The sequence below is a fragment of the Elephas maximus genome, chromosome 23 (assembly GCF_024166365.1).
Source record: "Elephas maximus indicus isolate mEleMax1 chromosome 23, mEleMax1 primary haplotype, whole genome shotgun sequence".
NCBI lineage: Eukaryota > Metazoa > Chordata > Mammalia > Proboscidea > Elephantidae > Elephas > Elephas maximus.
In genome coordinates, this window is record NC_064841.1 from 26,334,497 (window position 1) to 26,362,095 (window position 27,599).

The following is a 27,599-nucleotide window of genomic DNA, read 5'->3' on the forward strand; positions in this document are numbered from 1 at the left end:
CTATTCTGTCCTATAGGGTCACTATGAATTGGAATCAACTTGATGGCAATTTTTTTTTTTTTTTTTTTGGCTTAACAGTCAAACATAGACCAGAACCAGAAAACACAAAACAACGACAATTAAAATAATACAAAGGAAGAAAGACATTCTAAAGAGAAATAGAAAAAAGAAAACTTTGGATACAGCAAAACAAATTAAAAAAAAATCAGCACAAAACAAACATACATATAATCAATAAAGAAATATATAAATAAAATAACACCTTAATGCCCTGGAGAAAGCAGACAATAACAAATCATATGAAGAAACAGGATAAGATGGCTCATACAAGTGGGCAAAATAAAGGGGCAGAAAATATTCATGGGGAAGAAACAGTAATAGAACTCCTTGATAAGAAATTCATAAAAGATCAAGAAAACACAGACAAAACTCTAGAAGAATTTAGGAAAACAGTACAAGAACACAATGACAAAATAAGACAATTAGACACCACACAAAAACAACTAGAAATCCAGAATATTAACAGGAAAATATCAGAAATAGATAACTCAATGGAAGGACATAGAAGTAGAATTGAATCAATGGAAGAATCAGAGAAATAGAGGACAAATTCCTTGATACTAATTTGTTTGAGGAACAATCAGAAAAAAGAACAAAGAACACCTGAGTTATGTGGGACACTATCAAGAGGAATAATTTATGGATAGTAGGAATTCCAGAACAGGAGGAGAAAAAGAAAAACGAAGAGAATTTTTGAAGATTTATTAGCAGAAAACTTCACCAATATCATGAAAGATGATAAGGTTTCCATCCAAGAAGCTCAACCAACCCCACACAGGACAGACCCCAAAAGAGTCACCAAGGCATATCATAATCAAGCTTCCTGAAGTTGGTTCTTTGAAAGAATCAATTAAATTGACAAACCACTGGCCAAACTGACAAACGAAAAAATGAGAAGATGCACATAAACAAAATAAGAAATAAAATGGGTAACATTACCACAGAACCAACCAAGATAAAGAGGATCATAACAAAATATTATGAAAAATTACACTCCAACAAATTTGAAAACCTAGAAGAAATGAACAAATTTCCAGAAACCACTACCTACCTAAACCAACACAAAACAGGTAGAAAATTTGAACAGATCCATAACAAAAGAAGAAATTGAAAATGTCATTAAAAAAAAAAAAATTTCCAACAACAGCAACAAAAAACCCCAGCCCAGACACCTTCACTGGAGAATTCTACCAAACATTGACATAGAGTTGACACCAATTCTACTCAAACTGTTCTAGAACATAGAAAAGGAAGGAATCACCCTGGTTCATTCTATGAAACCAGCAAACCCTGATACCAAAGCCAGGCAAAAACACTACTAAAAAAGAAAATTACAGAACAACATCCCCCATGAATACAGATGTAAAAATTTTCAACAAAATTATAGCCAACAGAATTCAACCACATATCAAAAAAAATAATATGTCATGATCAAGTGGAATTCATACCAGCAATGCAAGGATAGTTCAACATCAGAAAATCAACCCACCCGTAATTCACCACATAAATAAAACAAAGGAAAAGAATCACATGATCATCTCAATCGACACAGAAAAGGCATTTGATAAAATCCAGCACACTTTCCTGACAAAAACTCTCAGCAAAATATGAATTGAAGGGAAATTCCCCAACATAATTAAGGGCATATATGCAAAACCAACAGCCCACATTCTTCTCAATGTAGAAAAGTTGAAAGCATTCCCCTTGAGAAAGGGAGTGGGACAAAGATGCCCTTTATCACCACTTTTATTCAATATTGTACAGGAAGTTCTAGCTAGATCAATAAGCAAGAAAGGGAAATAACGGGCATCCAAATAGGAAAGGAAGAAGTAAAATTATCCTTATTCACACATGACATAATCCCATACGTAAGAAATTCCAGCGACTCCACAAGAAAGTTACTGGAACTAATAGAAAGATTCAGGAAAGTGGCAGGGCACAAGATCAATGCACAAAAATCAGTTGGGTTCCTCACACTCACAAGGAGGACTCTGAAAAGAAAATCAAGAAATCAATGCCATTTACAATAGCCTACAAAAGGACAAAATACCTACGAATAAACCTAACCAGGGACATAAAAGCCTTAACAAGGAAAACTATAAAATACTACTGGAAGAAACTAAAAGAGATCTACATAAATGGAAAAACATTCCATGCTCATAGATTGGAAGAATTAACTTTGTGAAAATGTCAATACTACAAAAGCTACCTATAATGCAATCCTGATCCAAATCCTAATGGCATTTTTTTGATGAAATAGAAAAACTAATCTCCAACTTTACATTAAAAGGAAGGAGTCTTCAAATAGCTAAAGCAATAATGAAGAAGGAGAACAAAGCAGGAGGCCTTGCACTTTCCATTGTCAAAACTTACTACACAGCCACAGTAATCAAAATAGCATGGTATTGGTTCAATGAAAGACACATAGACCAATGGAACAGAACTGAGAACCCAGGAGAAAATCCATCCATCTACAGGCAGCTGATCTTCCACAAAGAGTCAAAGTCTATTCAATGGGGAAGAAACAGTCTCTTTAACAAATGGTACAGGCAAAACTGGATATCCATATGCAGAAAGATGAATCGGGATCCATAACTCACACCAATTCACAAAAACTAACTGAAAATGGACCAATATTAAAGGTAAAACCACAAAGTCTCTGGAAGATAACATAGGGTCATAACTAGGGAAAGTAATTTTCTGCACAAATAGTCTATAAAACAAAACTAAAAAAGGACAAACAACAGAAAATAAATTAGATAACAGGGACCTCCTAAAAAGTAAATACTTACAATCATCAAGAGATTTTCGGAGAGTATAAAAAGAGATCCTATAGACTTGGGAAACAAAATCATTGGCAATGATATATTTGACAAAGGTCTAATCTTAATAATATATAGAAAACTTCATCAACTCATTTTTTTTCATCAACTCAACAACAAAAAGATAAACAATCCAATCAAAAAATGGGCAAAGGACAGGAACGGGCACTTCACATAAGAGGACATTTGGGCTGCCAAAAAATACATGAAAAGATGCTCCTGATTATTAGCCATTAGACCAAGCTGAACCCATTGCTGTCACGTCAATTCTGACTCAAAGCAACCCTGTAGGACAAAGTAGAATCATTAGAAAAAATCATTAGAGAGACACAAATCAAAACTACAATGAGATGCCATCTCGCTTCTGCAAAAATGGCAATGATCAAAAAAACAGAAAATAATAAATGCTGGTGAGGTTGTAGGGGAACTGGAACTCTTATACACTGCTGGTGGTATTCGAAAATTGTTCAGCCACTATTGAAAACAGTGTGATTCATCCTCAAAAAGGTAGAAATAGAAATACTTTATGATCCAGCAATCCCAGTCATAGGTATATATTCTAGAAATATAAGAGCAGTGACATGAATAGACATAGTCACATCTATGTACATTGCAGCATTATTCACAACAGCAAAAAGATGGAAATAACCTAAGTGCCCATCAACGGGTGAACGGATAAACAAATTGTGGTACCTACATACAAGGAAATACTACATAACTATCAAGAATAATGAGGAGTCCACAAAACATAAGATAGATGAATGTGGAGGACATTATGCTAAGTGAAATAAGTGAATCACAAAAGACAAATATTTTATGATCCCACTATCATAAAAAAAAATCAAGAACAGATATACACACAGAAAGCAAAGTTCTTTGACGATTACCAGTGATGGGAGGGAGAAGGGGGAATCACTTTCTAGATAGTAGACATTTGTTATTTTGGTGATGGGAAAGGCAATCCCAAATATCGGTGAAGTTAGCACAATTTGACCAAGGTAAATACAGACACTAAGAAGTACATGAAAAAAAGGGTCAATTTCAGTAAATGCTCTAACATATACAACTTTGCAACAATAGTAAAAACAACCAAAAAATATGTGCATGGTTGCATAGGTAGCTATGGATGCATATATGTGTATAGGAAGTCCTATGCGAGTAAATGCACATGCACGTATAGGTGTATCTGTAGTCATATGTTATACACACGTTTGTGTGTGCTGCATGTATAGCCACATATTCCTTTCAAGAACCAATTATTTTCTGCTTTGGATTTTTTGTTGATTGCATGTATTTTCATTAATGGAAGCATGCTAAATCATGGAGTGTGTCTGAATTTTTGTTTTTGGATTTTTTTTTTTCCTGCCCCCTCCTACAAGCCATCCCTTAGAGTCAAGTGGGACACACTTGTCCCACTAATTCTACCCCCATAGACACCCCAGAGCCCACTAGGACATATATATACCAAGTAAAAACTTACAAAATTTCTACTTTTCCTACCCAAAATTCAGACACCTCATACAGAACTCTGTGAAAACAGTATTTGTGGCACGTGCATGTTTCTTCAGTTTTGAACAGTCATAAAGGCCCCCGCCAATAAAACTGAGGGGAAGAAAATGTTGGTGGGCACCAGAATATCCCAAAGGCCATGAAAAGGATATATAACAAACCCCATAGCAGGCACAGTTACGGAGCCTTCCTAGACATACCCAAACAACTTGTGGGATTGTTTTACTCTGTCGAAAGGCTTGGGACCATAGTCTCGGGAGACAATTTAGTCAACTGGCACAACATAGTTCACAAACATAATGTTCTACATCCAAGTTTGGTGGGTAGCGTCTGGGGTCTTAAAAATTTGAGAGTGGCCATCTAAGATACTATTGTCCTCTACTAATACAGAGCAAAAAAGAATGAAAGAAATCAAAGATTCAAAGAAGAAATTAGCCCATTGCTCACATGAACCCCAAGCTCTTCAAACCTAAGACCAGAAGAACTAGATGATGCCCATCCAACACCACCAACCGCTCCAGATAGAAGGTCCCCAGTTAGAATGGAAGAAAGAATGTAGAATAAAAGCCAAATTCTTAAAGAAGGCCAAACCTAGTGGGCTGAGAGAGACTAGAGGAACCTCTGAGACTATTGCCCTAAGATATCCTTTGAACTTGGAATTGAAGCTATTTCTGCAGGTCACCTTTAGGCTGCGTAATGGATTGGCTTATAAAATAAATATCACCCATGAGTAGTGTGTTCCCGTAAACAATCAACTATGTGAGATCAAATAGTCAACAGTTACCCCAAACCAAAGATGAGACAGCAAGGAGGAGAAGGGAAGCTAGATCAATGGAAACAGAAAAAACAGAATGGAAATAATGAGAATACTCACACATTGTAAAAACTGTAACCAATGGCACAGAACAATTTGTATAAAGATTGTTAACCCATTGTGGTTGAGTCAATTCTGACTCATAGCGACCCTATAGGACAGAGTAGAACTGCCTCGTAGGGTTTCCAAGGAGCGTCCGGTGGATTCAAACTGCTGACCTTTTGGTTAGCAGGGGAGCTCTCAACCACTGTGCTAACAGGGCTCAACCTAATTTGCTGTGTAAACTTTTACCTAAAACACAGTAATATATTTTTTTTTAAATGAAGCTTTTTTCATACACATAGCTTTAAAAGGGGGATTTTTTAATGAATACAAAGAAATATTATTTAAAAATGCTATTTCATTGCTAACACTTCTATTTTCTTTGTATATTTTGTAATTTATATATTAGTACCATAGTATATGTATATAATTTACAAACACGTGCATGAATTGGGAGAGCTTGCTTCACAATGTTCCTCTATGTAATTAAAAAAGGCTGGTAGCGACAGTCTTGGAGCTGTGCTATCCAATATTATAGCCACTAGCCATCTGTGACTATTGAGCATATGAAATGTGCTAGTGTTACCAAGGAAATGAGCGTTTATTTTATTTAATTAGTTAATTTAAATTTAAGAAATGAAGCAGTATCAAAAAAATTTTTTTTCTCTTAATCACAGTACAAACACTGTATTGTTTAGTTAGAATTACGTTTCACTTTAGCTGTTAAAAAGTTAACATCTGCATTTAGTTGTTTGCTAGGTGGAATATACACATCATATTTAAAAGTATAAATAACGTTTTTTTTATCCCAATAAAAACTTTATGTTGATTCCATGTTGAAATGATAATATTTTAGATATATTGGGTTGAATAAAACACATTATTAAAATTAATTTTTCTGTTTCTTTTTACTTTTTTTAAAATAATTTTTATTGTGCTTTAAGTGAAAGTTTACAAATCAAGTTCTTTGTAGTTTTTAATGTGGCCACTATAAAATTTTAAAATTACGTATGTGGATTACATTATATTTCTATTGGCCAGTGCTAGTCTACAGGTATTAGGTGGTGGATAGATTTGTAAACAGAACATTTAAGAGTTACATAACTAATCTAAAATTTAGGGCTAGACTAACAGGCCAATTTTTTAAACCTATATACATAGGTTTAAAAAATTGAGTGGGTTCTAACGCATAGTGGCCCTGTAGGACAGAGTAGAACTGCCCTATAGGATTTCTGAGGAACTACACACAATTTAAAATAGTGGGAAGATATTTTTTAATTGGCTTAATACAACTGAGCTTAATACAAGTAAGAATTTCCACTGACAACTTCTGTATATCACTTGAGCCTCACAGAAAATTCACACTACAATTAACTGACATGGTGTTAAATTGCAGTTACCCTATTTTAACTCAATTTCAGAAAAACAGCAGATTTTTTATTACTATGTAGAGACTGGAACAAAAGCAAAGGACAGGAAAAAGAAAAAAAAAGGATGGCATAGCAAATTGATGTTTTTAAGAGAATAATAGGAAAAAAAACTAAATTTGGGTTTCTCGATCAAATGATACAAAAACCCAAACCATTGCCTTGAAGTGGATTCCAACTCCTAGCGACCCTATAGGAAAGAGTAGAACTGCCCCATAGGGCTTCCAAGGCTGTAAATCTTTACTGTCATTTCTTTCTCCCATGGAGCAGTTGTTAGGTTCAAACCACCGACATTTTGGTTAGCAGATGAGTGCTTAACCACTGTGCCACTAGGGCTCCTCTTGATCATCCGATATCTATTTTAAATAAGAAAACCTGGTAAAATATCACTTCCTCTTTAGGACAGCAGAAGGATTGGGACAGCAAGAGGAAAGTTCTATTTTTTCCAAACATCCTCATTCAGTCCTTCTATACACACACGTCAGAAAAGTAAAATAATCAGTAGTTTTCTCATACAAAACAAATGTCCAATGAGAAATTTTACTTATAGAGTACATGTATAACATGTAAGTCCACCTCTTTACATTGCTTTATTATCAGTCGCCTCTACTTCCACCCTCTCTGTATTTGGAAGATCCCCCTGGCTGGGTTCTCTAAACCGTCAGAGTCCCTGAGCAGTTGAATGTGCAGTCTGACTCCAGGAACAGGTAGATAAAAGGTAACCCACAGAGTGATAATTGCAGGTAAACAGAGCACACCACAGTATGATGCATAAATGAGTTAAACTACAGGGTTAGGACTGTTGCTTTTTTTATTTTTCCTTTTGTAGCATTTTCACCATATGCTTCTATTTTGAAAATTGTCCTCGGAACATGAAGTTTTTTTTGAAAAATTTCATAGCTAGATGTCATGGATCGAATAGTGTTCCTGCAAAATACGTGTTGACTCTTGGCTCTTGAACTGGTGGATGTGATCCTGTTTGGAAATAGGGTTTTTCTTTTGTGGTGTTAATGAGGCCATGTCAGTGTAGAGTGGATCCTAAGCCTAACCGCTTCTGAGTTATAAAAAAAGCAGAACAGACACAGAGACATACATGGGGGAAGACAGATGCCATATGAAGATAATTTACAAGGCGAGGAATGTTAAAGAACCAAGGATCACCCCAGACTACTAACAAGGAAGAAATCCAGATGGCCAAGACACTGATTTGGACTTTTAGCCCCAAAACTGTGAGAAAATAAATCCCTGTTCTTTAAAGTCATTCACTGAACCCTATGGGGCAGCTCTACTCTGTCCTATAGGGTCGCTATGAATCAGAATCCACTTGACAGCAATGGGTTTTAGTTTTTTACTTATGATATTTGTGTTACAGCAGCACTAGAAAACTAAGGTACTAGAGTACCTTTGATTTCTCTGAAGAGAAATATGGCATGTTTCAGGCTTCCTGATACTAATAAATAAATAAAATTTGATAGAACTTCCAGCTCAGAGCCCAAATTCATCAACTCTGGAAATATTTTGAGTCTGTGTTTATTATTTACCTTTTCCAGGTCTTCTATGTCCTCTAGATCATATTCATAATTTATATCTGACCATAATTTTATTGCATATCCTTTAACAATAGGTCAGAAACACTTTCTAGAAAAATGAAGGATAAAAATAAGTAAGTGAATTAATTATGTCATTAATTACCTTCTTAAGGACTAAGGTGCGCCTGACCAAAGCCATGGTGTTTTCAGTCACCTAATATGCGTGTGAAAGCTGAACAATGAATAAGGAAGATCAAAGAAGAATTGATGACTTTGAATTATGGTTCTGGTGAAGAATGTTGAATACACCATGGACTGCCAGAAGAATGAACAAAGCTGTCTTGGAAAAAGTACACCTAGAATGCTCATTAGAAGCAAGGATGGTGAGACTTTGTCTCACATACTTTGGATATGGTATCAGGAGGGACCAGTCCCTGGAGAAGGACATCTTGCTTGGTAAAGTGGAAGGTCAGCAAAGAAGAGGAAGACCGTCAACAAGATGGGTTGACACAGTGGCTGAAACAATGGGGTCACTTACAATGATTATGAGGGTGGTGCAGGACCAGGCAGTGTTTCGTTCTGTTGTACATAGTGTTGCTATGAGTCGGAACCAACTCAATGGCACCTAACAACAACAACATGCTGAGATTATAAACTGTGAGGAAATGCTACAAAAGGAATATGTGGAATTTACTTATTTGAATGTAGACCAACCAGGAATCAGAAGAAAGTTATACAAGCTCGCTTTGTGATTCCTCTAAAGGCATTCTTTCAGAAAAGAAACCCAAATAGACAGGCTATCAACTGTCTGCTCTGGTGAATATTACAGACTGACTCTAAAATAAAAGAGGCAGTTATACACTCCGAAAAACAAATGTCTTATGACTTGAAACAGATAAAGTTGTGGTATATTTCAAAGGAAAATACTATTAGTGAAACAATCATTTTATTTCTGTTAATAAGGCATAATTCATATTTCTTAAAGATTATTTTCATATGAAGTCAAAAAACTTAGAGAGCTCTAGCATAGCTAAATAAGAATCACTGCATAGTCTCTATTGTCAGAAAAATTGATCTTAATTATGGTGATATTATGCAATAATCCTTTTTGTTAACTTAGGTATTTCTGTTTAGATATTTTTGTGTATTCTCTAAAAGAACATTCTTCCCTAGAAAAGATCTTTTTTTTTTTTTAACTCAAATGCAAGAAGCTAGCAAATACCAGAACAGAAATTAATATTTCTCTTATACATGTCCCATGTCAGGGAGGTACCTCAGCTTTTATAAAGGTTTCTAAATGGTGACAGGAAACCCTGGTGGAGTAGTGGTTAAGTGCTACGGCTGCTAATCAAAAGGTCGGCAGTTCAAATCCACCAGGTACTCTTTGGAAACCCTATGGGGCAGTTCTACTCTGTCCTATAGGGCCACTATAAGTCAGAATCGACTCAACAGCAGTGGGTTTTGGTGTTTTAAATGGTGATATATATATATTTAGTTATGATTCTCAAGCACTATTTCTCAGCTACTCATATATGTATCAGTAGCTGAGAAACAATACTTGTTCTATGTGTTCTATGTTTGGGGAAATTTTTCTAAGAATCATAACTAAATCTGTGGACTTGACTATACCGTTAAGGAGGATATGTGGGTGTGTGGATAGTCAAGAGTCAGTTTAAGGTCTCTCACCCTAACCTCTATCTCAGAAGCTTGGTTGTGGCAATAGCTTGAGCACTGGTAATTCAATTCGAGTATCAAAAGGTTAAGTTCAAGGAACTACCAAAAAAAAATTTTTTTTTCTTTTCATGTCTTTACAAAAGAACAACCTTAGGCTGAAAAAAATACATGCATAGGTTTCATAGTCCATTACATATATAAAATCAATAGTTATCCTTCCTGTAGTATTGTATATATTTTAATACAAGGAACAATGTTTCAGCATTATTTTTTATGTTTATCTAATGCTCATAAGCACCAATTTTTTTTTTTTTTACTCACCACATGCTCAGCAGGAAGTGGAGAATAATTCAAATATTAAATATATGGTAAATGCAGAAATCACTAATCAGTTTTAAATAAATTACGACTTTATTACAGTACTAATATATGAGGTATTTCTCTAAAGGATCTAGGGAATTTTCTTGCCATTGCTATTGGGGAAAGTATTGCTGCCATTAAGAAGACACTGCCTGATTTATAAGGGACTCTGAACATGAGACCTGTACATGTGCATGGTTAGTGTGCTTAACTGCCTACATCCTCCACTACCAGCCATTCTCTCCACCTGCCTTGCATCCTTAGATAAGCATATTTTAAGAAGAGGACATAGTGAATTGATTCACATGCTTATTGATGTCTTTTGAATTATATATGCAGAATGCCAGTCTTGAAGGAATTGGGAAACCAGATAAGATACACTGCTTATTTTCTAGTTTGAGTGGCAAGGATTTACAATACTCAGCTGTGAATATATAAAAAAACAATAACAAGTAGAGTTGGCTTTATGCATGCCAAAGTAAGGGCTAGGCTTCCAATGCTACGGAAACCTAGAGAAAAGGGAGATCAATTCGGCCTGGGGTAGCTTTGTACAAGGTAGAACAATAGCTGGGCTCTGTAGGGTCCCTATGAGTCAGAATCAACTCAATGGCAACAGGTACTGTTTTGGTAGACTGGGCAAGATGAGTTACGGTAAGTGATAAAAAACTGATCCTGGTAGATAATTAGGAAGGTGGCCTGGCTGGAATGGTGGGATCTTTCCAGAACCTAATAAACGATATGTTTGCTAAAAAGGAGAGCAACCTACTTCAGCAGACCTGAAGTGGCAGGGAAAGCCTGAGATGGGTCCCATCTCCCATGGATCCCTCTTAGAGACTGAAGCAGAGGAAAAGCTCTGGAAGGCTACCATGGTAACTCAAGGTGAATAGGTAGTAGCAATATGAATAGAAAGAAAGAAACTATTATTAGGTATTTAGAAACACAAAATAAGCTGCACCAATTAAAAATAGAAAGGGGAAAAAAGGAGCAATATGCAAATGCTAAAACATTGAGTAGTTCAATCAAAGACGTTAGAAGGGGAAAGAGAGAGAATAAACAAGATGTCCTGACAAATGAAGTTACTGTGCATTTTTAAAGCAAAACAGTGACAGTGGGTGAAACATCAAGGACCATGGCTCTAGGTCACCAGAAGGTGCGGAAGTACTTCCTTCATTCCTTGTTGAGGAAACTCAGAGGGAAGAAATGACCATTTGTCAGCAAAAGTCAAGCCCTCATGTTTCTTTGGAACAGAGAAGAAAAACTGACCCTGGGAGAAGACTCATATCTCCATTAAAAAAAAAAATTGGTATTGTGATTAATTTGTTACGTTGTGACTTAGTTTCCTAGTGTTTCCATAACAAGCTATACCACAAGAAGATGGTTTTAAAGAAGAAAAATTTATTTTCTCACAGGTCAAGAGGCCAGAAGTCCAAATTCAGGGTGTCGTCTCTATGGGAAGTTCTTCTTCGTCTCTCTTATCTCCTAGTAGCTGCAGGCAATCCTTGATGTCCCTGGGCTTGTACATGCATCTGGCTCCTTCTTCACATGGCATCTTCCTCTGTATGTATCTATTCTGCTCTTGTTATGAGATGCTGCTCAGAAGGAATTGGTTTAGGAACTACCCTAGTCCAGTGTGGCCTCATTAGCAAAACAAAAGAAATTTCCAAACAGGGTCATATTCACAAGTACAGGGGTTAGAACTTCAACATAAAGTTTGGAGGACACAATTCAAACCCATAACATATTACATAGCTTTTGCCAGGAACATAGTTAAGGAAGGGAAGCCCGGGTGAGGAAGAAAACTATCCATAGTCCCTGCAAGTCCTGCAGTTACCCTCTCATTCTACAAATAGAACATCTAGCTAAGGGCTAGTCACCCCACCAGGGATTCTTTCCTTTGTACATGGAATTTCAGCAGACAGTTTTGCTCATTTAATTCAGAGAGAGAACTTGGCCTGGTTGTTTGTGGGTGGTCTGTTTGTTTGTTTGGATTTCTGTATTCCCCCCATCCCTGCAGCTGCTTGTTTCAACAATTTGTTTGGCTTCTAATTACCACATATCTTTTAAAATTATTTCAAAATATTTTATCTGCCTTTAAATTTTACTTTGTAAATGCATGAAGAGGAAAGGAAAAAAACCAAAATAGTGCTAGCAAAAGAGGTTCAGAGTGGCCTGACCTGTAACCCTCAGTTCACATTTCACTTCCACAAATATTCTTTTCCTTGAGCTCTCTTTTCTTTTTGCAAGTACAACTCATAAAAATTGAAGCTTCTCCCTTCCTCTGGTTTTCACCCATGCTCCCCTCTCTGCCTGAGACTCTGCCTGTGTCTCCATTCTATGGCCATATTGGGTCAATAGCTATTGAACCTTCAGATCCGATTTAAAGTTTATTCAATGATTATTTACTGAGCAATAGGACAAGGAAGATGACAATAATAAGACAAACAATCTAAATATAAACAAGAAAAAGAAAAATTGAAGATGATAAATGAAATGTAGAACATTTTCAAACAGAGAAGCCATTGTAAGTTGTGACTTGGTAGCTGCTTTTTGACTGGAAGCATGTGGATGGCTTTTAGAACAGATGACATTTAAACCAAAATCAGAAGAATGAGAAACCAGCCTCACAAAGATCTGGGGCAGAGGGAAAAGTAATCATAAAGTCCCTAATATGAGAATGAATTTGGCGGGTATGAGGAATGAAAGAGGGCTACAACAGACAGGAAGAGCATTTTGAGATAAACTAAGAGACACAGTGCAGGACCTGGTCACACAGGGTTTTGGCACAGGACAGGGAGGGAGTCTGAATTTTCTTCTAAGAGAATAGTGGGTATTAAGCAGAGAAGAGAAGTTGTATAATTTATGTTTTGAAAAGGTAATCTGCCTCTGCTATTCAGAGAATGTATTATAGTTAGGGAGCAAAAGCGATAGAGGGAGAAAATCTATGACGTTTAAGGAGAGCTGGATTTGTTTGGGAAATGAGGAAATGGAAAGAAAGAGACCAGGATGTATTTTGGAATCATTCAGTAAGACAAGCTGATAAGTGGATGTTGAACATAAAGGAGAGAAACAAATCAAGGAAATCCATAGAGTATTTGCTTGATCATCTAGACGGATGGCAGTGCCAATGCCGGCACTATAATGCTGCGTCTGGCTCCCCCTTTTAGACACTATGAGACCTGTAGGACTGCAATTAAGTTACTTAAGCTCTCTACTCATTTGCTGCTGTTCATAAAATGGGGAAATTAACAACTCTACCTCATAGAGTTTTTGTGAGAATTTAATAACATAATCTATGTAAAATGCTCAGAGCATCTTTTGGAATATATTCAGTGATTAATGGCTGTGACTATTAATATTGTTCTTGTTGCAATTATTACTGTAATGTAGATGTGGATGACAATGAAATAGGGAAGTCTGAGAGTGACAATCAATGTATGTTAAATCAGAAGCATTAACTAGACATCTACCTGGAGATGCCTGTGTAAAAAGGCAGAAGTATATAAAAGTCTGTAGCTCTGAGGAATAGCCATTTGTGAAGACTTTGGAAGTCACTTTCACAGAGATGGAATTTACAGCCATGCGTGACATTCCCTAGGGAGATATATCGTAGAGACAGAAAAGAAAGGAGCCAAGAATTCTGTTTAATGATACCCCAGGGTAGGAGGTCAGGGTAGGATAAGAGGAGTCAGCAAAGGGACTGAGAAGAAGCAGACAGTGAGGTAAGAGGAAATGAAGGGGCAATGCCAAAAAAGAAGCATGCCAGGAAGGGATTAGTTACCTGTACTCTGTGCTCCAGAGAGATCAAGTAAGATAAGAACAGATAGTGACCAAAGAAATTGGCAACGTGGAGGTCCTTAGGAATCTTGACAAGTGCTTTTTCAGAGTATAAGGAATGGAAACTTGAATGTCACCACTTAACAAAAACCTCTAAATATCTCTGTCATTGCACTTACCATTTCCTGGCACTTATCCTAAAAGTAATTGTAAAGAAATCAACTTTGTACTAAATCATTATCTATCTGAAGTATATCATTTGTGCAATCATTCATTTATTTCCTATCTTCTACGATAGCTTGGAAACCCTGGTGGCATAGTCGTTAAGAGCTACAGCTGCTAACTGAAATGTCGGCGTGTTCAAATCCCCCAGGCACTCCTGGGAAACTCTACGGGGCAGTACTACTCTGTCCTATAGGGTTGCTATGAGTCAGAATCTATGGCAGTGGGTTTGTTTTATTGGTTTTTATGACAGCTTGCAATTTCATAGATAGCAGGGACCACATCTGTCTTGTTTTGCAATGTCCTCAATAAGCAATGGAATATATTATACATAATACTGCAAAACTTATATTGAATGAATGAATGGCTAAATGAATGAATGACCCTCACATGTATTTTTTTTTCTGTCTTTTAATAACACAAACTGAGTACAATACCATATTCTTAAAATGCTATCTTGACACAATTTTGAGACCCTGCCTGGAAGCTGGTTCTTTCCCCTTCTTGAGCAGCTGAGTACATCCTTTCTTCAATCACTCCCGTTATCAGGTTCTCACACTTCTGGGCACTATCCACTCATCCTTATTGGCCCAGGGCCAATCCCTGTGCCTTGGAGTCCATTCTGACTCATAGCAACCCTATAGGACAGAGTAGAACTGCCCGATATGGTTTCCAAGGAGCACCTAGTGGATTCAAACTGCTGACCTCTAGGTTAGCAGCCATAGCTCTTAACCACCATGCCTCCAGGGTTTTCATGTACCTAACAACTAGAGACAATCCTTGTGCCCCTGAGCATACAGAATTATTCAAATGTCCCATCCCTAACTAGACCCAGCCTACCTGCCATACATAAACCCTCTCCTACAATTCCAGCTTGTTGTTACCTTGTCCCAGAATGCAGCTCTTTGTGTCCCTGCATCACGGAGTGCTGTGCCTCCCTGTCTGTAGGAATTACAAGTATAATACACCTAACCAAACCAAAACCAAACCCAGTGCCATCGAGTTGATTCCAACTCATAGCGCCCCTATTATAGGACAGAGTAGAACTGCCCCATAAAGTTTCCAAGGAGCGCCTGGCGGATTTGAACTGCGGACCCTTTGGTTAGCAGCCATAGCACTTAACCACTACGCCACCAAGGTTTCCATAATACACCTAGTTACTGTTTATTGGAAACCTTGGTGGCACAGTGGTTAAGAGCTAGGGCTGCTAACCAAAACATCGGCAGTTCGAATCCAGCAGGCACTCCTTGGAAACCCTATGGGGCAGTTCTACTCTGTCCTTTAGGGTTGCTACGAGTTGGAATCGACTGGACGGCAGTGGGTTTTTTGTTTTTTAGCTACTGTTCATGCCCTACCTGACTACCACCTCACAAATTTGCTAGAGCATCGACATCTTGTAAGGATATGAAGAAACTACCACAGGATCCATATATTTTTCAGAGTTCCAAATAAAAAAATGACTCATATGATCAATTTCTCTGTAATGAACCAAAACCAAACCAAACCCAGTGTCGCCGAGTCGATTCAGACTCACAGCGACCCTATAGGACAGAGGAGAACTGCCCCATAGAGTTTCCAAGGAGCACCTGGCGGATTCGAACTGCTGACCATTTGGTTAGCAGCCATAGCACTTAACCACTATGCCACCAGGGTTTCCTCTCTATAATAGACTGTGATAAAAAGTTTTATATGTGTACATTTTTTTCTGATGAGTGGGTAAATTTCCTTTACCTGATAATGTGATTATAAAAGTCAATTCATTATCCTTTTTACCTTGCTTCTGGGCAACTTCGGTATACATTTTTGCTCCATTACAGTACGTAATTCATGGCCTAAGTTTTGGTACCTTTTTTTCTATATTATATATATTCCTGCTCAAATATGGTTTTAGCAACCTATATATTTGTCAAAAATTACCTTTACTTTTTTGAAGCAGAAAAATGTATGACAAATAAAAATTAAAAGAAAGAATGTGCTCTCTTTCCTTCGGTTAATACCTGAGATAATCCAGTCCATGCTTTTATCCAACCAGTTTCCGTAAGGAGTCCTGGTGGCACAAGGGTTAAGAGCTTGGCTGCCAACTGAAAGGTTGGCAGTTCGGACCCACCCACACAGGGTCACTATGAGTCGGAATCGACTCGATGGCACTGGGGTCGGTTTTATGGGTACTGGCTTCTTGGGAGAAAGACCTAGTGATCTGCTTCCAGAAAGATTATAGCCTAGGAAACACTAGGGGGCAATTCTACTGTGTCCCCTTGAGTAGCTATGAGTTGGAATGGACTCAATGGCACCTAGCAACAATATCACCCATTCCATGAAGCCCCTTTTGTTTCTTTAAGGATAGACTTTCCTTCTACCTATCAAGAACACAGTTGGTTGCATAATAGGCATTATCATCTTATAAAATTTAATATTTGATTATATATTCCTGTCAAATACAAGGTCATGTTTAGGATAATGTTTTAGGATTTAGAGCCAAACAGGAACAAAAGTAAAAGCAACACACACACACACACGCATGCACAAACACACACACAAGAATAACAACAGAGCATTGTACCACTTGAGGAATTGGTATGTTTTGTTTTGTTTTAATCATGAACATTTTGTACACATTAGTATACCTGCTGGCTTCTAGCCTGCTCAGATTCAAATACAAATCTAATTACCACATCCATATTGATTCGTCTGATTATTCTGTGCTTTCTGCTGTTTTTTGGTTGTTGTTGTTGATCTGATTTATCTGTCTTTTTATATTATATAAAGTCACTATGCACATAAACACGTATTATTATAAAATGCAAAGTAGAATATTATTATTCTGTACAGAGTATTTATTTCCCTCTTCAGTTATGTTTTAAAGATAAGGACTAAGTTGTTCTTACCTTTTTATCCCTCGTAAAATGTATATTACTGGAAACAAGTGTATTCATACAATGTTATATATTTGATGACTGATTACACCAAAGTTATATTTATTTCTGTCATCAATCTGATGATATTTGAAAGATTATTAGTGCATGGATAATGTAGTTATAAGAATCAACAAATATTATTAACCATGTCTAATAGAATAAAAATAAATTTATGTGTTCATTAACATCAATATACACTGAAATTAACAAAAAGTATTCTTGTTTTAGACAATTTAGCCCTTCATGGCAATATAAAGTAAACCAAATGTAATTCTTTGAATACAAGTAGATGGGGTAGTACTTCAATTATTTTTTCCATGATGGGTGGCATAAACATTCAATCACTAAGTAATATAGTGAATTAGACCCTTTCACAAAAAATTGCCAAGTTGCCAGATGTTAGTTTTTCTGAAGTCATTAACAGAATTTTTTTCTAATGTAAATCACATAGGTTGAAATTATGAATTACATTGTTGTTAGGTGCCATCGAGTCAGTTCCAACTCAAAATGTACCTATGTACAACAAAATAAAACACTGCCCAGTTCTGCCCCATCCCCACAATGGTTGCTGTGCTTGAGCCCATCATTGTAACCACCGTGTCAACCCATCTCATTGAGGGTCTTCCTCTTTTTTGCTGACCCTCTACTCTACCAAACGCAATGTCCTTCTTCAGGGACTGGTCCATCCTGATAACATGCCCAAGGTATGTGAGATGAAGTCTCATTATCCTCACCTCTAAGGAGCTTTCTGGTTGTACTTTTATCAAGACAGATCTGTTTGTTTTTCTGGCAGCCTATAGTATATTCAATAGCCTTATCCAACACCATAATTCAAAAGCGTCAATTTTTTGGTCCTCCTTATTTGTTGTCTAGCTTTTGCATGCATACAAGATGATTGAAAATACCATGACCAGGGTCAGGTGCAACTTAGTCCTCAAAGTGAAATATTTGCATAATGCTTTCAAAATATACACACCAAAATAAAAATAATTTGTTATATTTCCATCAGATAAAAATATTCTTTGCCTAACTTAGATCTTCAAAATGGAAAAACATGTTCCTTTTTCTCTAAAGGTATCTTTGAATTTATTCTAAATTTAGAGAACTGGTTGAAACTTTCTAACACTGAATTACTTGAAGCACTTTTTTTTTTTACATTTTGAAAATTTGAATATGTTATCATTTAGATGGTTTCTATTTTCAAAAAATGTTCATTGCAAAATCTCTCATTCCAATATGTGAGCAATTTATTTCATTCTCTCTCAATTCTTGTCCATGTGCAGAAACACTTTTACTGTAGTTACAATCATAGCCTTTTATATTGACTATTTTCCTTTTTTAAGAACACATAATCAAAGCATTTTTCACAATAGTTCCCATATGATAATTTGCATTGATCATATGCTATAGTATTAAAAAAAAAATGCCTACATTAACAATTATTCAAATAAGGAAAGAGTTTACATCAAAACTAGATGAAGACAAAGAATGTATATAACCATAGGTAAAAGAAAGTCTGAACACTTGAGCATAAGGAAATATAAGACTGAATATGACAAGGTTACAGAGAACTCTAAGATGAAAATGGAGAAATGAGTCCAGTGGGTATATCCCACTATTCCCTTGCCTTTTTTCCAACATGATTAACGGGTCTTTCATATACAAATAGCAATTCCAGGAGAAAAAAAAAAAAACACATACACACAATAATAGTGACAGTCTGTATTACCGCAAAACTTTGTCTGACTCAGTGGAATCACAAGGAGGGTGCAGTAGGCGTGGACCACACCGGCTGACACTATCAGAGGGGGCAACACCAAAATGACTGTCTATAAAATTTTTGTGCAATGTTTCAGCAGAATTTTTTTTTAAATATGCCAGTAGTTAGTTATAACAAAAACATTATTTGTAAGCCCAGCTTACATGCATCAATATACCTACAAGGCTAAAACTCTACGCTAATTTACTTTTCGAACTTTCTAATGTGCTCCAGTCAGAGCTATCATTACTACCCAATTACAATGATGCTTCAAATCACGTAGTTTAGTCTGCACATGCCACAAGCATGTGCTGGTGTTTTCGTTGTTGCCAACGTTATTACAGTAGTTGATTTTGTCAAATTTTCTGGTGTTTTAGCAACAATATGTGGTGCAGTGGTTAAGTGCTACGGTTGCTAACCAAAAGGATGGCAGTTCAAATCCACCAGGCACTGCTTTGAAACTCTATGGTGCAGTTCTACTCTGTCCTGTAGAGTCACTGTGAGTGGGAATCAACTCGACGGCAACAGGAATGGAAGCAACAATATTGTGGCAATTAATATTTGTGAACCTATATAAATAACTGTTTTGAGAATGAAGTAGTAATTAAAGGAAAGGAGGGATGATATATAGGAATTATGATTTATAAGTAATATTAGTACAAAAAAAATTACTAAGGATTCTGTATGTTTTGGTACAAGAAGAGGTCCAAGGGGGAGAGGTGACACCAGGAGTTACTGCACTAGGTGACACCAACCTTAGTAACGTCACTGGTCTGACATGCCTGCTTTGGACACATCTTCAGGAAGGATCAGTCTCTGCAGGAGGACATCATGTTTAGTGATGTAGAGGGTCAATAAGGGTGAGGGAGACCTATGGTGAGATGGATTGGCAGAATAGCTGCAAGGATGGATTTGAACATACTGGCGATTGTGAGAATGGCACAGGATTGGGCCACAGTTCTTTCTGTTGCACACAGAGACACTATGAGTCAGAGTTGACTCCATGGCAACCATCTATCTATATATATTGCCTTCCAGAGGACAACACAGAAGTGTCACAGTTGAGGAATTATCTCTCAGCCATTACCAGCTTCTTCATAGCAATGCTATCATAACAGGTTTTTTTTTTTTTTTTTGCTTGTATGCTAGACCTGGCAATATGCAGATGAAACAACCTTGTTTGCCAAAAGAGAAGAGGACCTGAAGCACTTACTAATGAAGATCAAAGACTACGGCCTTAAGTATGGATTACAGGTCAACATAAAAAAAAACAAAAAACCTCACAACTGGACTGATAAGCAACATCATGATAAACAGAGAAAATATTGAAGTTGTCAAGGTTTCCATTTTACTTGGATCCATAATCAACACCCATGGAAGCATCAGTCAAGAAATCAAATGACATATTGCATTTGGCAAATCTGCTGCAAAAGATCTCTTTAAAGCATTAAAAAGCAAAGATGTCACTTTGAGGACAAAGGTGTGCCTGACTCGACCCATGTATTTCCAATAGCCTAATAGGTATGCGAAAGCTAAACAATGAATTAAGAAGACTGAAGAAAAATTGACGACTTCGAATTATGGTGTTGGCGAAGAATATTGAATATACCATGGAGTGCCAGAAGAACAAACAAATCTGTCTTGAAAGAAGTACAGCCAGAATGCTCCTTAGAAGCAAGGATGATAAGACTGTCTCACATACTTTGGACATGTTATCAGGAGGGGCCAGTCTCTGGAGAAAGACATCATGCTTGGTAAAGTAGAGGGTCAGTGTAGGATTGGAAGACCCTCAAGGCGATGGATTGACACAGTAACAGCAACAATGGGCTCAAACACAATAACGATTGTGAGGATGGTGCAGGACCAGGCTGTGCTTCGTCGCTATGAGTCAGAACTGACTTGACGGTAGCTAATAACAACAACAGACCCAAATTGTAATGAATTAAATATTCTTTAATATGAAATGCTTTAAACTGGAACATTGACTGCTAGATAACTAAATATTGTCATTTTTTAACTTACCGTTTAAAACTATATAAAATATCCCCCCGAAATGTCAAATTCAAATCAACATTAATTGCATTACCTGTTTCAGACATTCTGATTTTTTTAAGGCCTGCCAACCACCTGAGAGCAATAGTCTCACAATTAGCCAAGTGTACATTTGGCTGAAAAATTCATTTCCTTCATATAAAAATGCTCAAACACAGCTTGGGATTTTCTCTCGATGTGGGATCAAGTCTTACTTACTTACTAATTGCCAACACTTCTAAGTAGCAATACTGTGGATCCCACATTCAAGAAACCTTGGCTTACCTTGTCACCATTAGGCAAATTATTAACAAAAACAGCTTACAGACTTTGTAGTAGTAGTTACCCTGTCAGACGAACTGTTGATCACACATACAAGCATACTGAAAAAAATGTTCTGATCCTTTTATTTTTCGTGAATTAATTCGTGTAAACGAATTTTTTCATGGCTCAATTTATGTTTCAGAAAGAAAAGTGACCAGAATACATCCATTCTGAACTAATACCCAAAGATGGCCCTAAAGTTGTTTCACTAACACAGAGTTTTGTACTTTACCTTGTTGAGAGGAGGTCTGTAAAGGAAATACCTGGGAATGATTACTAGTGTACGACATCACTGAGGAACAGTTACTGACTAAAGGTTAAACCACTAGATTGCAGTGGTGCCAGTACAAATATTTAATACTGGGAAAATCATTCATCATCAACATTGTTTGCCATTATATAAACCAAGCAAATGATTGAGCTCTTCGGTTTTTGGCAGTTAATCTGTTTTCTTGCAATTCAGTCATTCAGAGGATGGAATTTAAAGATTGGATATGGGCATGAATATAGAATCCAAATTAGATCAAGGTCAGAGCCTCACTAACATGGAATATCTTAAAAATAAAATGGGAAAAACTTATAAAAACACAGTATATTTTAATGAAATCCTTACTTTATCTGAATACAACCAGTAACAGAAAGAAGCAACACTGGATGTGATCAAAAGATTTATAAAAAAAGAAAATTAAAATATGTGACTACATGGATGTTCAAGTCCTCACAAATGCTGCTACTACAATTTGGCATTTAATTTAAAAAATTGAAATTACAAACTGGTCACTAGCATCAGAATTTTCGACTTGAGAAATTCAGATGAATATGAAAATAATCGAAAGAGCTAAGCTAACAGTAATATAATTAATGTTAAATGCATTGAAGATATCAAAGAGTCTCACATTAAAATATACCATGAGAAACAAATGACAACACTAAGATACCTGATAATTATTATGAATCTCTTTATACATCTCCTAATATTGTTTTCTTCAGTGGGAGGATAACCATCCCTGCCCAGAGAAATTGCAACATCTGAAGCAACACAGGATTAGAAACCATCACAGAAACGATGTGTTCTTGAACAATACGACAGAAATATTTTATATCCATATTGATACAGTGCATCTATAGTATCCACCAGAGTCCAAATTTCAAAATAGGAAACTATAGAAAAGATCAAGACAGCATTTTTGTACTGCTAAAATATCCCCTTTTCTAACACACACAAATTTGACTGATAAAAATGTTTTAATCTTTTTTTAAAAATATTTGGAGGGTTAGCATAACATAACATTATGATTACACATGAGCTAGAATAATAATAATTAGTACTGAGGAGAAAAATGTGCTCCTTAACATGGTTAAAAATACATGATATTTACAATTATTTTAAGAGAATATAATTCGGTTTCCTTTTTCTAAATGTTTTGGAGAGTGAGGGGACTCTTTGTACCCAAATAACATTATAAATTCTACTGCCTTACATCTATAGGATGAGATAAGACTTTGTGAACAATTAAGATAGAAAAACAAAATATTTTGGGGGTGAATTGTACACTTTTAGCAAATCCTGTTAGCTAAAATGCCACAGGTAAAGGTGTTTTATTCAATGATAAAGTAACTTTAGTGTCTCAAACTGTGACAGTGCTATCAAAAAAGAATCTATACAAGTTGAATAACAAGTTTATCTTTAAAAAAATTGGTTACTCAATAAAACAACACGCCTATCTCAGAGTAACTAAGTTATTTTGTAAATAGTATCTCTCTGTACTTTTTTTCAATACCATATGATCTCTACTTTGACTTTGTTTTACAGTTCTTTGAGAAACAGAATACATTATTGAATTGGACTCTTTGTCACTTTATGAAATCAATACGTATTTTCAAAATTAAATAATTCTTTCAAAAGGAATTCACTCAAAATATTCCTAATTATTATTGGACCAAATTTAAAATCAAAATCCCACAACATATACTGCAATAGCCAATAAACTATTCACCCCCGTACATACACATATTCTTGGAAAGAACATAAACTTGTTTCTAAGCCCATTGCAAACCTCAGGCAATTTTATAGCATTGTAAAAAAGAATAGTAGACGAAGGAAAAATTTGTCCAGGGACTAACTCTTCTTTAGTAAAGCCCTGCCACTGTTGCCTTTCACAGTTGTATAAAGCCAGACTGGAAGAATACTCCTCAACAATGTGAATAATTTCTTCACCTTTAGTTTTCAAATCTTAAAACCAACTCTAGCTGTCCTTCCTCAAGTAACTTGAGAACATGCATAGAATTCCTTGAAAATATCACAAGATTTTGATTCAACAATTGCCAACAAAGTCAAAAGAATAGAACAACAAAGTGAAGCAAAACAAAAACAAGTCAAAACGATTATATACTTCATGGATTACAGGTGAAAAAAAGAAAAGAAAAGAAAAAAGAGAGACTTCTTACCAAGTACCCCAAGTCGATAGTTGACTGTGATGACGATCACATTGCCATAACTTGCCAAGACACTCCCATCATATAAATTTCCAGTACCTTCCATATATGAGCCACCATGGATATACACCATCACTGGTTTAGGACCCCCACTGTCCCGAATATCTGAAAAACAAATGGTTGGCAATTGTTCTTATCCTCGAAAATACACATAAGGAAGCAGAGAATACATTTTCTATTGTAGGGACAAGAGGGTATGATTTTAATAGGGTTGTTTAAATCGCTGCTTTTGTTAAAGTGTTTCTTAAGCAATTCATATCAAGAATAGCTATTGTAGAAGAGAGCAATACGTATCCATTGTTTTCAATCAAATTAAAAAAATTATTTGTTTACAAATCATAAGTTGAATTACAAAACTTGGACAATTGAAAGGAGGTATGAATTTTAGTGCTTCTTGAGTGATTCCCTAAGCAACAGTAAAACCAAAAGAAAGAATAGAATGAAAATGATTTTTTAATTAATTTTTAAAGATGTTCTAGGCCTTTCATTGAATTTATGAACTACAAACTAAATACAATGGTATCACTGCTATAGTGAATAAAACACATTGATTTTCCATTTCTCATTTACTGTGACGATTTGTATTAAACGCCACCTAATAACACTCAACCATTTATCCTGTAATCTATGGACATAATATAATATTGTGTATATGCTGCAAAAAGTTTCATTTCAGTGCTGAAGTACTAACTGTTGGGTGATTGTTTAGGCAGTAAAGTCATATGCATCTGTGCTCCTGTTGCTGCATTTAGGGGACTATCGTTTAAATGATGTTGGTCATCTACTCGTTTCACCTACACTTACCCTTTGGGATTGGAAAGCAGACTAAATTACATTTTTCCACCTCTTGGTGTAACTATTGTACTCTTCCTAGCTCCACTCTGGCTATGTTTTTAAGTTGTAGATATGCGTCAAAACAGCTAAATCCAAGTGTAAATTGTCGGAATTTAGAGTAGTGGCAAAGTGATTTCTACAGCTCTAAATTTTAAGAGTACTTGCTTTTCTAAGGTACTTTCCCTCTAATCATGAAGTTTACAGCAAGGATCTAGAAAAACATATAATAATTTTGGTCAGTATTAAAAATACACTGATTTCTATACAAATATTAAATGATATTTTGACTAATTTGGTTTAACTATATAGAGATTGAAATCTTACATAAGTATAAATATGATGAATATATGAATAGTAAAAATATGAATGACAATAAATATTATGTAGTAGTTCATGATCTCTTTATATTCATGATTGAAATTAATTGCACCAAGTGTGTTATCATTTTTTTTAACGCCAGTATTGAAAAGAGTCATTTGAAAGTATAATTTTGTTCCTTTATTTTTGATATTTTTTTGTCAAACTTAACTTCTCTACATCTTTATGATTGAGGTGTCAGCTTTCAGAATGGACTAATATGATACAAACTCATTGAAAAAAATAAAGATGGTTATTTAGAGACTGCTTTGCATTTTCTATAAAAAGAATGACCAACAGAAATGCTTTGAGTGTTCAACTTTTATAATAAAGTGACTTATTGAAATTAAAAAAAAAAATTTAGGGTCAGGCATTATAGCTCAACTTGTTCAAATTTTCAAGCTGGAGAAATGGCTCATTGCAGAACTTAGAGATTTTTTAAAACATTATTTTAAGTTTGACTTCTTATCAGTCTTTAAACTTACACCCCCTCAGAGAGTGTACTTGAGAAGACCATCCTGTTTTCAAGTGGTGACCGGAGGATGCTTTGACACGGAAACCACGGACAAGGCACAGCTACGTTTGGGAGGGAAATCTAAATTTATCTTCTCCTTGAAACTTGAGAGTGAAAGGGTATTCACTCATTTGCAATGGTTTGGGGACTTGTAGACATGTTGGACTTGTAGACATGTTAGACTTGTACAGAGGAAACAATTTTTTGAAAGTCTTAAACCATTCACCTTAGATGCCTGTTTGCTGCATACAGCTTTAGCTTCTTATTTTTCTAGTATGGCTGGCACCGAAGAAGCAATAATAAATTATTAAACTGAAATCATTAGCTGACTGTTCACAGCAGACACTGTACTCTGCTAATTGTATGCTTGGAGGTAGCACAGAGGGAGGCTGTTTCACAATTCTTCTTTAATTAAAATTACATAGAATTACAAAGCACTAACTGTGAACAGTAATGAAACCTTGGTAGAACCATTCTGATCACCTGGAAAACAATACAGGCAAACATTGAGAAGACCTGCCACATTTTATACCTAATAATAAAATGAGGTAGACATTGTCAGGAAAGAATACAAATACGACAATACATTCTGGAAGCTAATTTGAAGGGTATCTCCTTATTTTTCTTTAAAAAATTTAGACTTGAGAGGATTATTGAGAGATTGGGTTGGATTCTAATTTTCAATTTGTCTCTTCAAGCTTTTAAAAGATTTCAGTTTTGCCTATGAATTTAATATACCAAGCAATTTTTTCCTAGAAAGTTCTTTAAAAGTACAGTGATGTTCTGAACAATGTTTATTTTCTCTTGAAGCAAATCCATGATTAATGCCATACCCAAAACACCCATTGCTGTCAAGTCAATTCAGATCCATAGCAACCCAATAGGAAAGAGTAGGAGCAGCTGGTGGATTTGAACTGCTGATCTTTTGGCTAGGAGCTGAATGCTTAATCACTGCATCAACAGGGCTCAATGCCGTAAGGAATATTAATTACTAACAGAGGTAAAATTCTTATGTATAAAAACCCTAAACATTGCTAATAAAATTTGGGAAAATGCAATGTTTCTGTAACAGAACTACTGGAATTTTTTTAATGGTGTTTTATCAGAGTGATTCATGTTAGATTTTACTTATGATAGTGTTTTAATCTAGAAACGCATTTTATAGTTTACTTTTCTGCATAGTATACCGTTATTATTAATGTTAATAGTAAATACAAGCAGTTTAAATTATATCTCTATTACTGTTCTTAAAAAGAACCAGAACCTTTATAAATAAATTGTGTATATCAGATAGCCTACCATTGAATGATATTTACTAATGCCATCATCTTAATAATAAAACCTAAGGGAGAAGATGATTATCTTCAGTGAAAATATACTAAATGTATTTTAATCATTTTAATGAATTTATTAGTGACAAATCATTGCTTTAATTTGTCTCATACTTTTCCTTATAAAGAAGCTAGCAATTTGTGAGGCAGTGACTCATTTAAGATTTCTAACTTTGCCTAAACAGCTGCTACTGACTTGACTAAGATCATAAAAACTCTCAGAGATCTTAAAACACTGGCTGGGTCCCAGTAAAATTACAAATATTCATCAAGCATTTCAAATTTTCTAGTTACTTGCAGTTTTTTAAAGGCTTGCTAAGCACCTAAGTCTCTGTGCACATTGGGATATTAAGGGGAAAGTACTTACTGCACTAATGATTATTTTTCTTCTAAAATTTTCATGGTAAGAAAGGATTTGAACTAAGTTTCTCATGTTAAAAAAAATAAACTTGGAACCTGAGTAGACACCTTGCTTCTAAATTTTAATAACTATTTTATTTTTCTGATAAACCAAAATTTTAAGCAGATGAAACAAGTGTCAGTAGATCTAGAATAGCTAACAGGAATTTATTTGTACTTGACAACCAAGCTTTGGAATCCTAATTCCATTTAACAGTACTAGTGAGTAACTATTAGTCACATAACTCCTTAAATGTGTTTACTGGCTTCTTTCTTCTTAAAGGAATCATTAAGTTTTAATTGCCCATGTTGTAGAGTTTTTGGCATTTAACAGCTTTTATATTGTGAAGCACTGCCTCAATTAAACCTTTCCCTGATATATCAAAAGACATTTCAGGTTATTTTT

At 35.6% G+C, this 27,599-nt stretch overlaps 1 protein-coding gene across 1 annotated transcript in view; it reads right to left on the reverse strand.

Moving 5' to 3' along the window:
• The window catches only part of NLGN1 (neuroligin 1), an 823,760-nt gene that overhangs the window by 521,142 nt on the left and 275,019 nt on the right, over window positions 1-27,599 (reverse strand). The window contains exon 6 of the mRNA XM_049867484.1: window positions 23,711-23,863. Coding sequence (XP_049723441.1) covers window positions 23,711-23,863 — 153 coding nt within the window. The remainder of the gene's footprint in view (window positions 1-23,710; window positions 23,864-27,599) is intronic.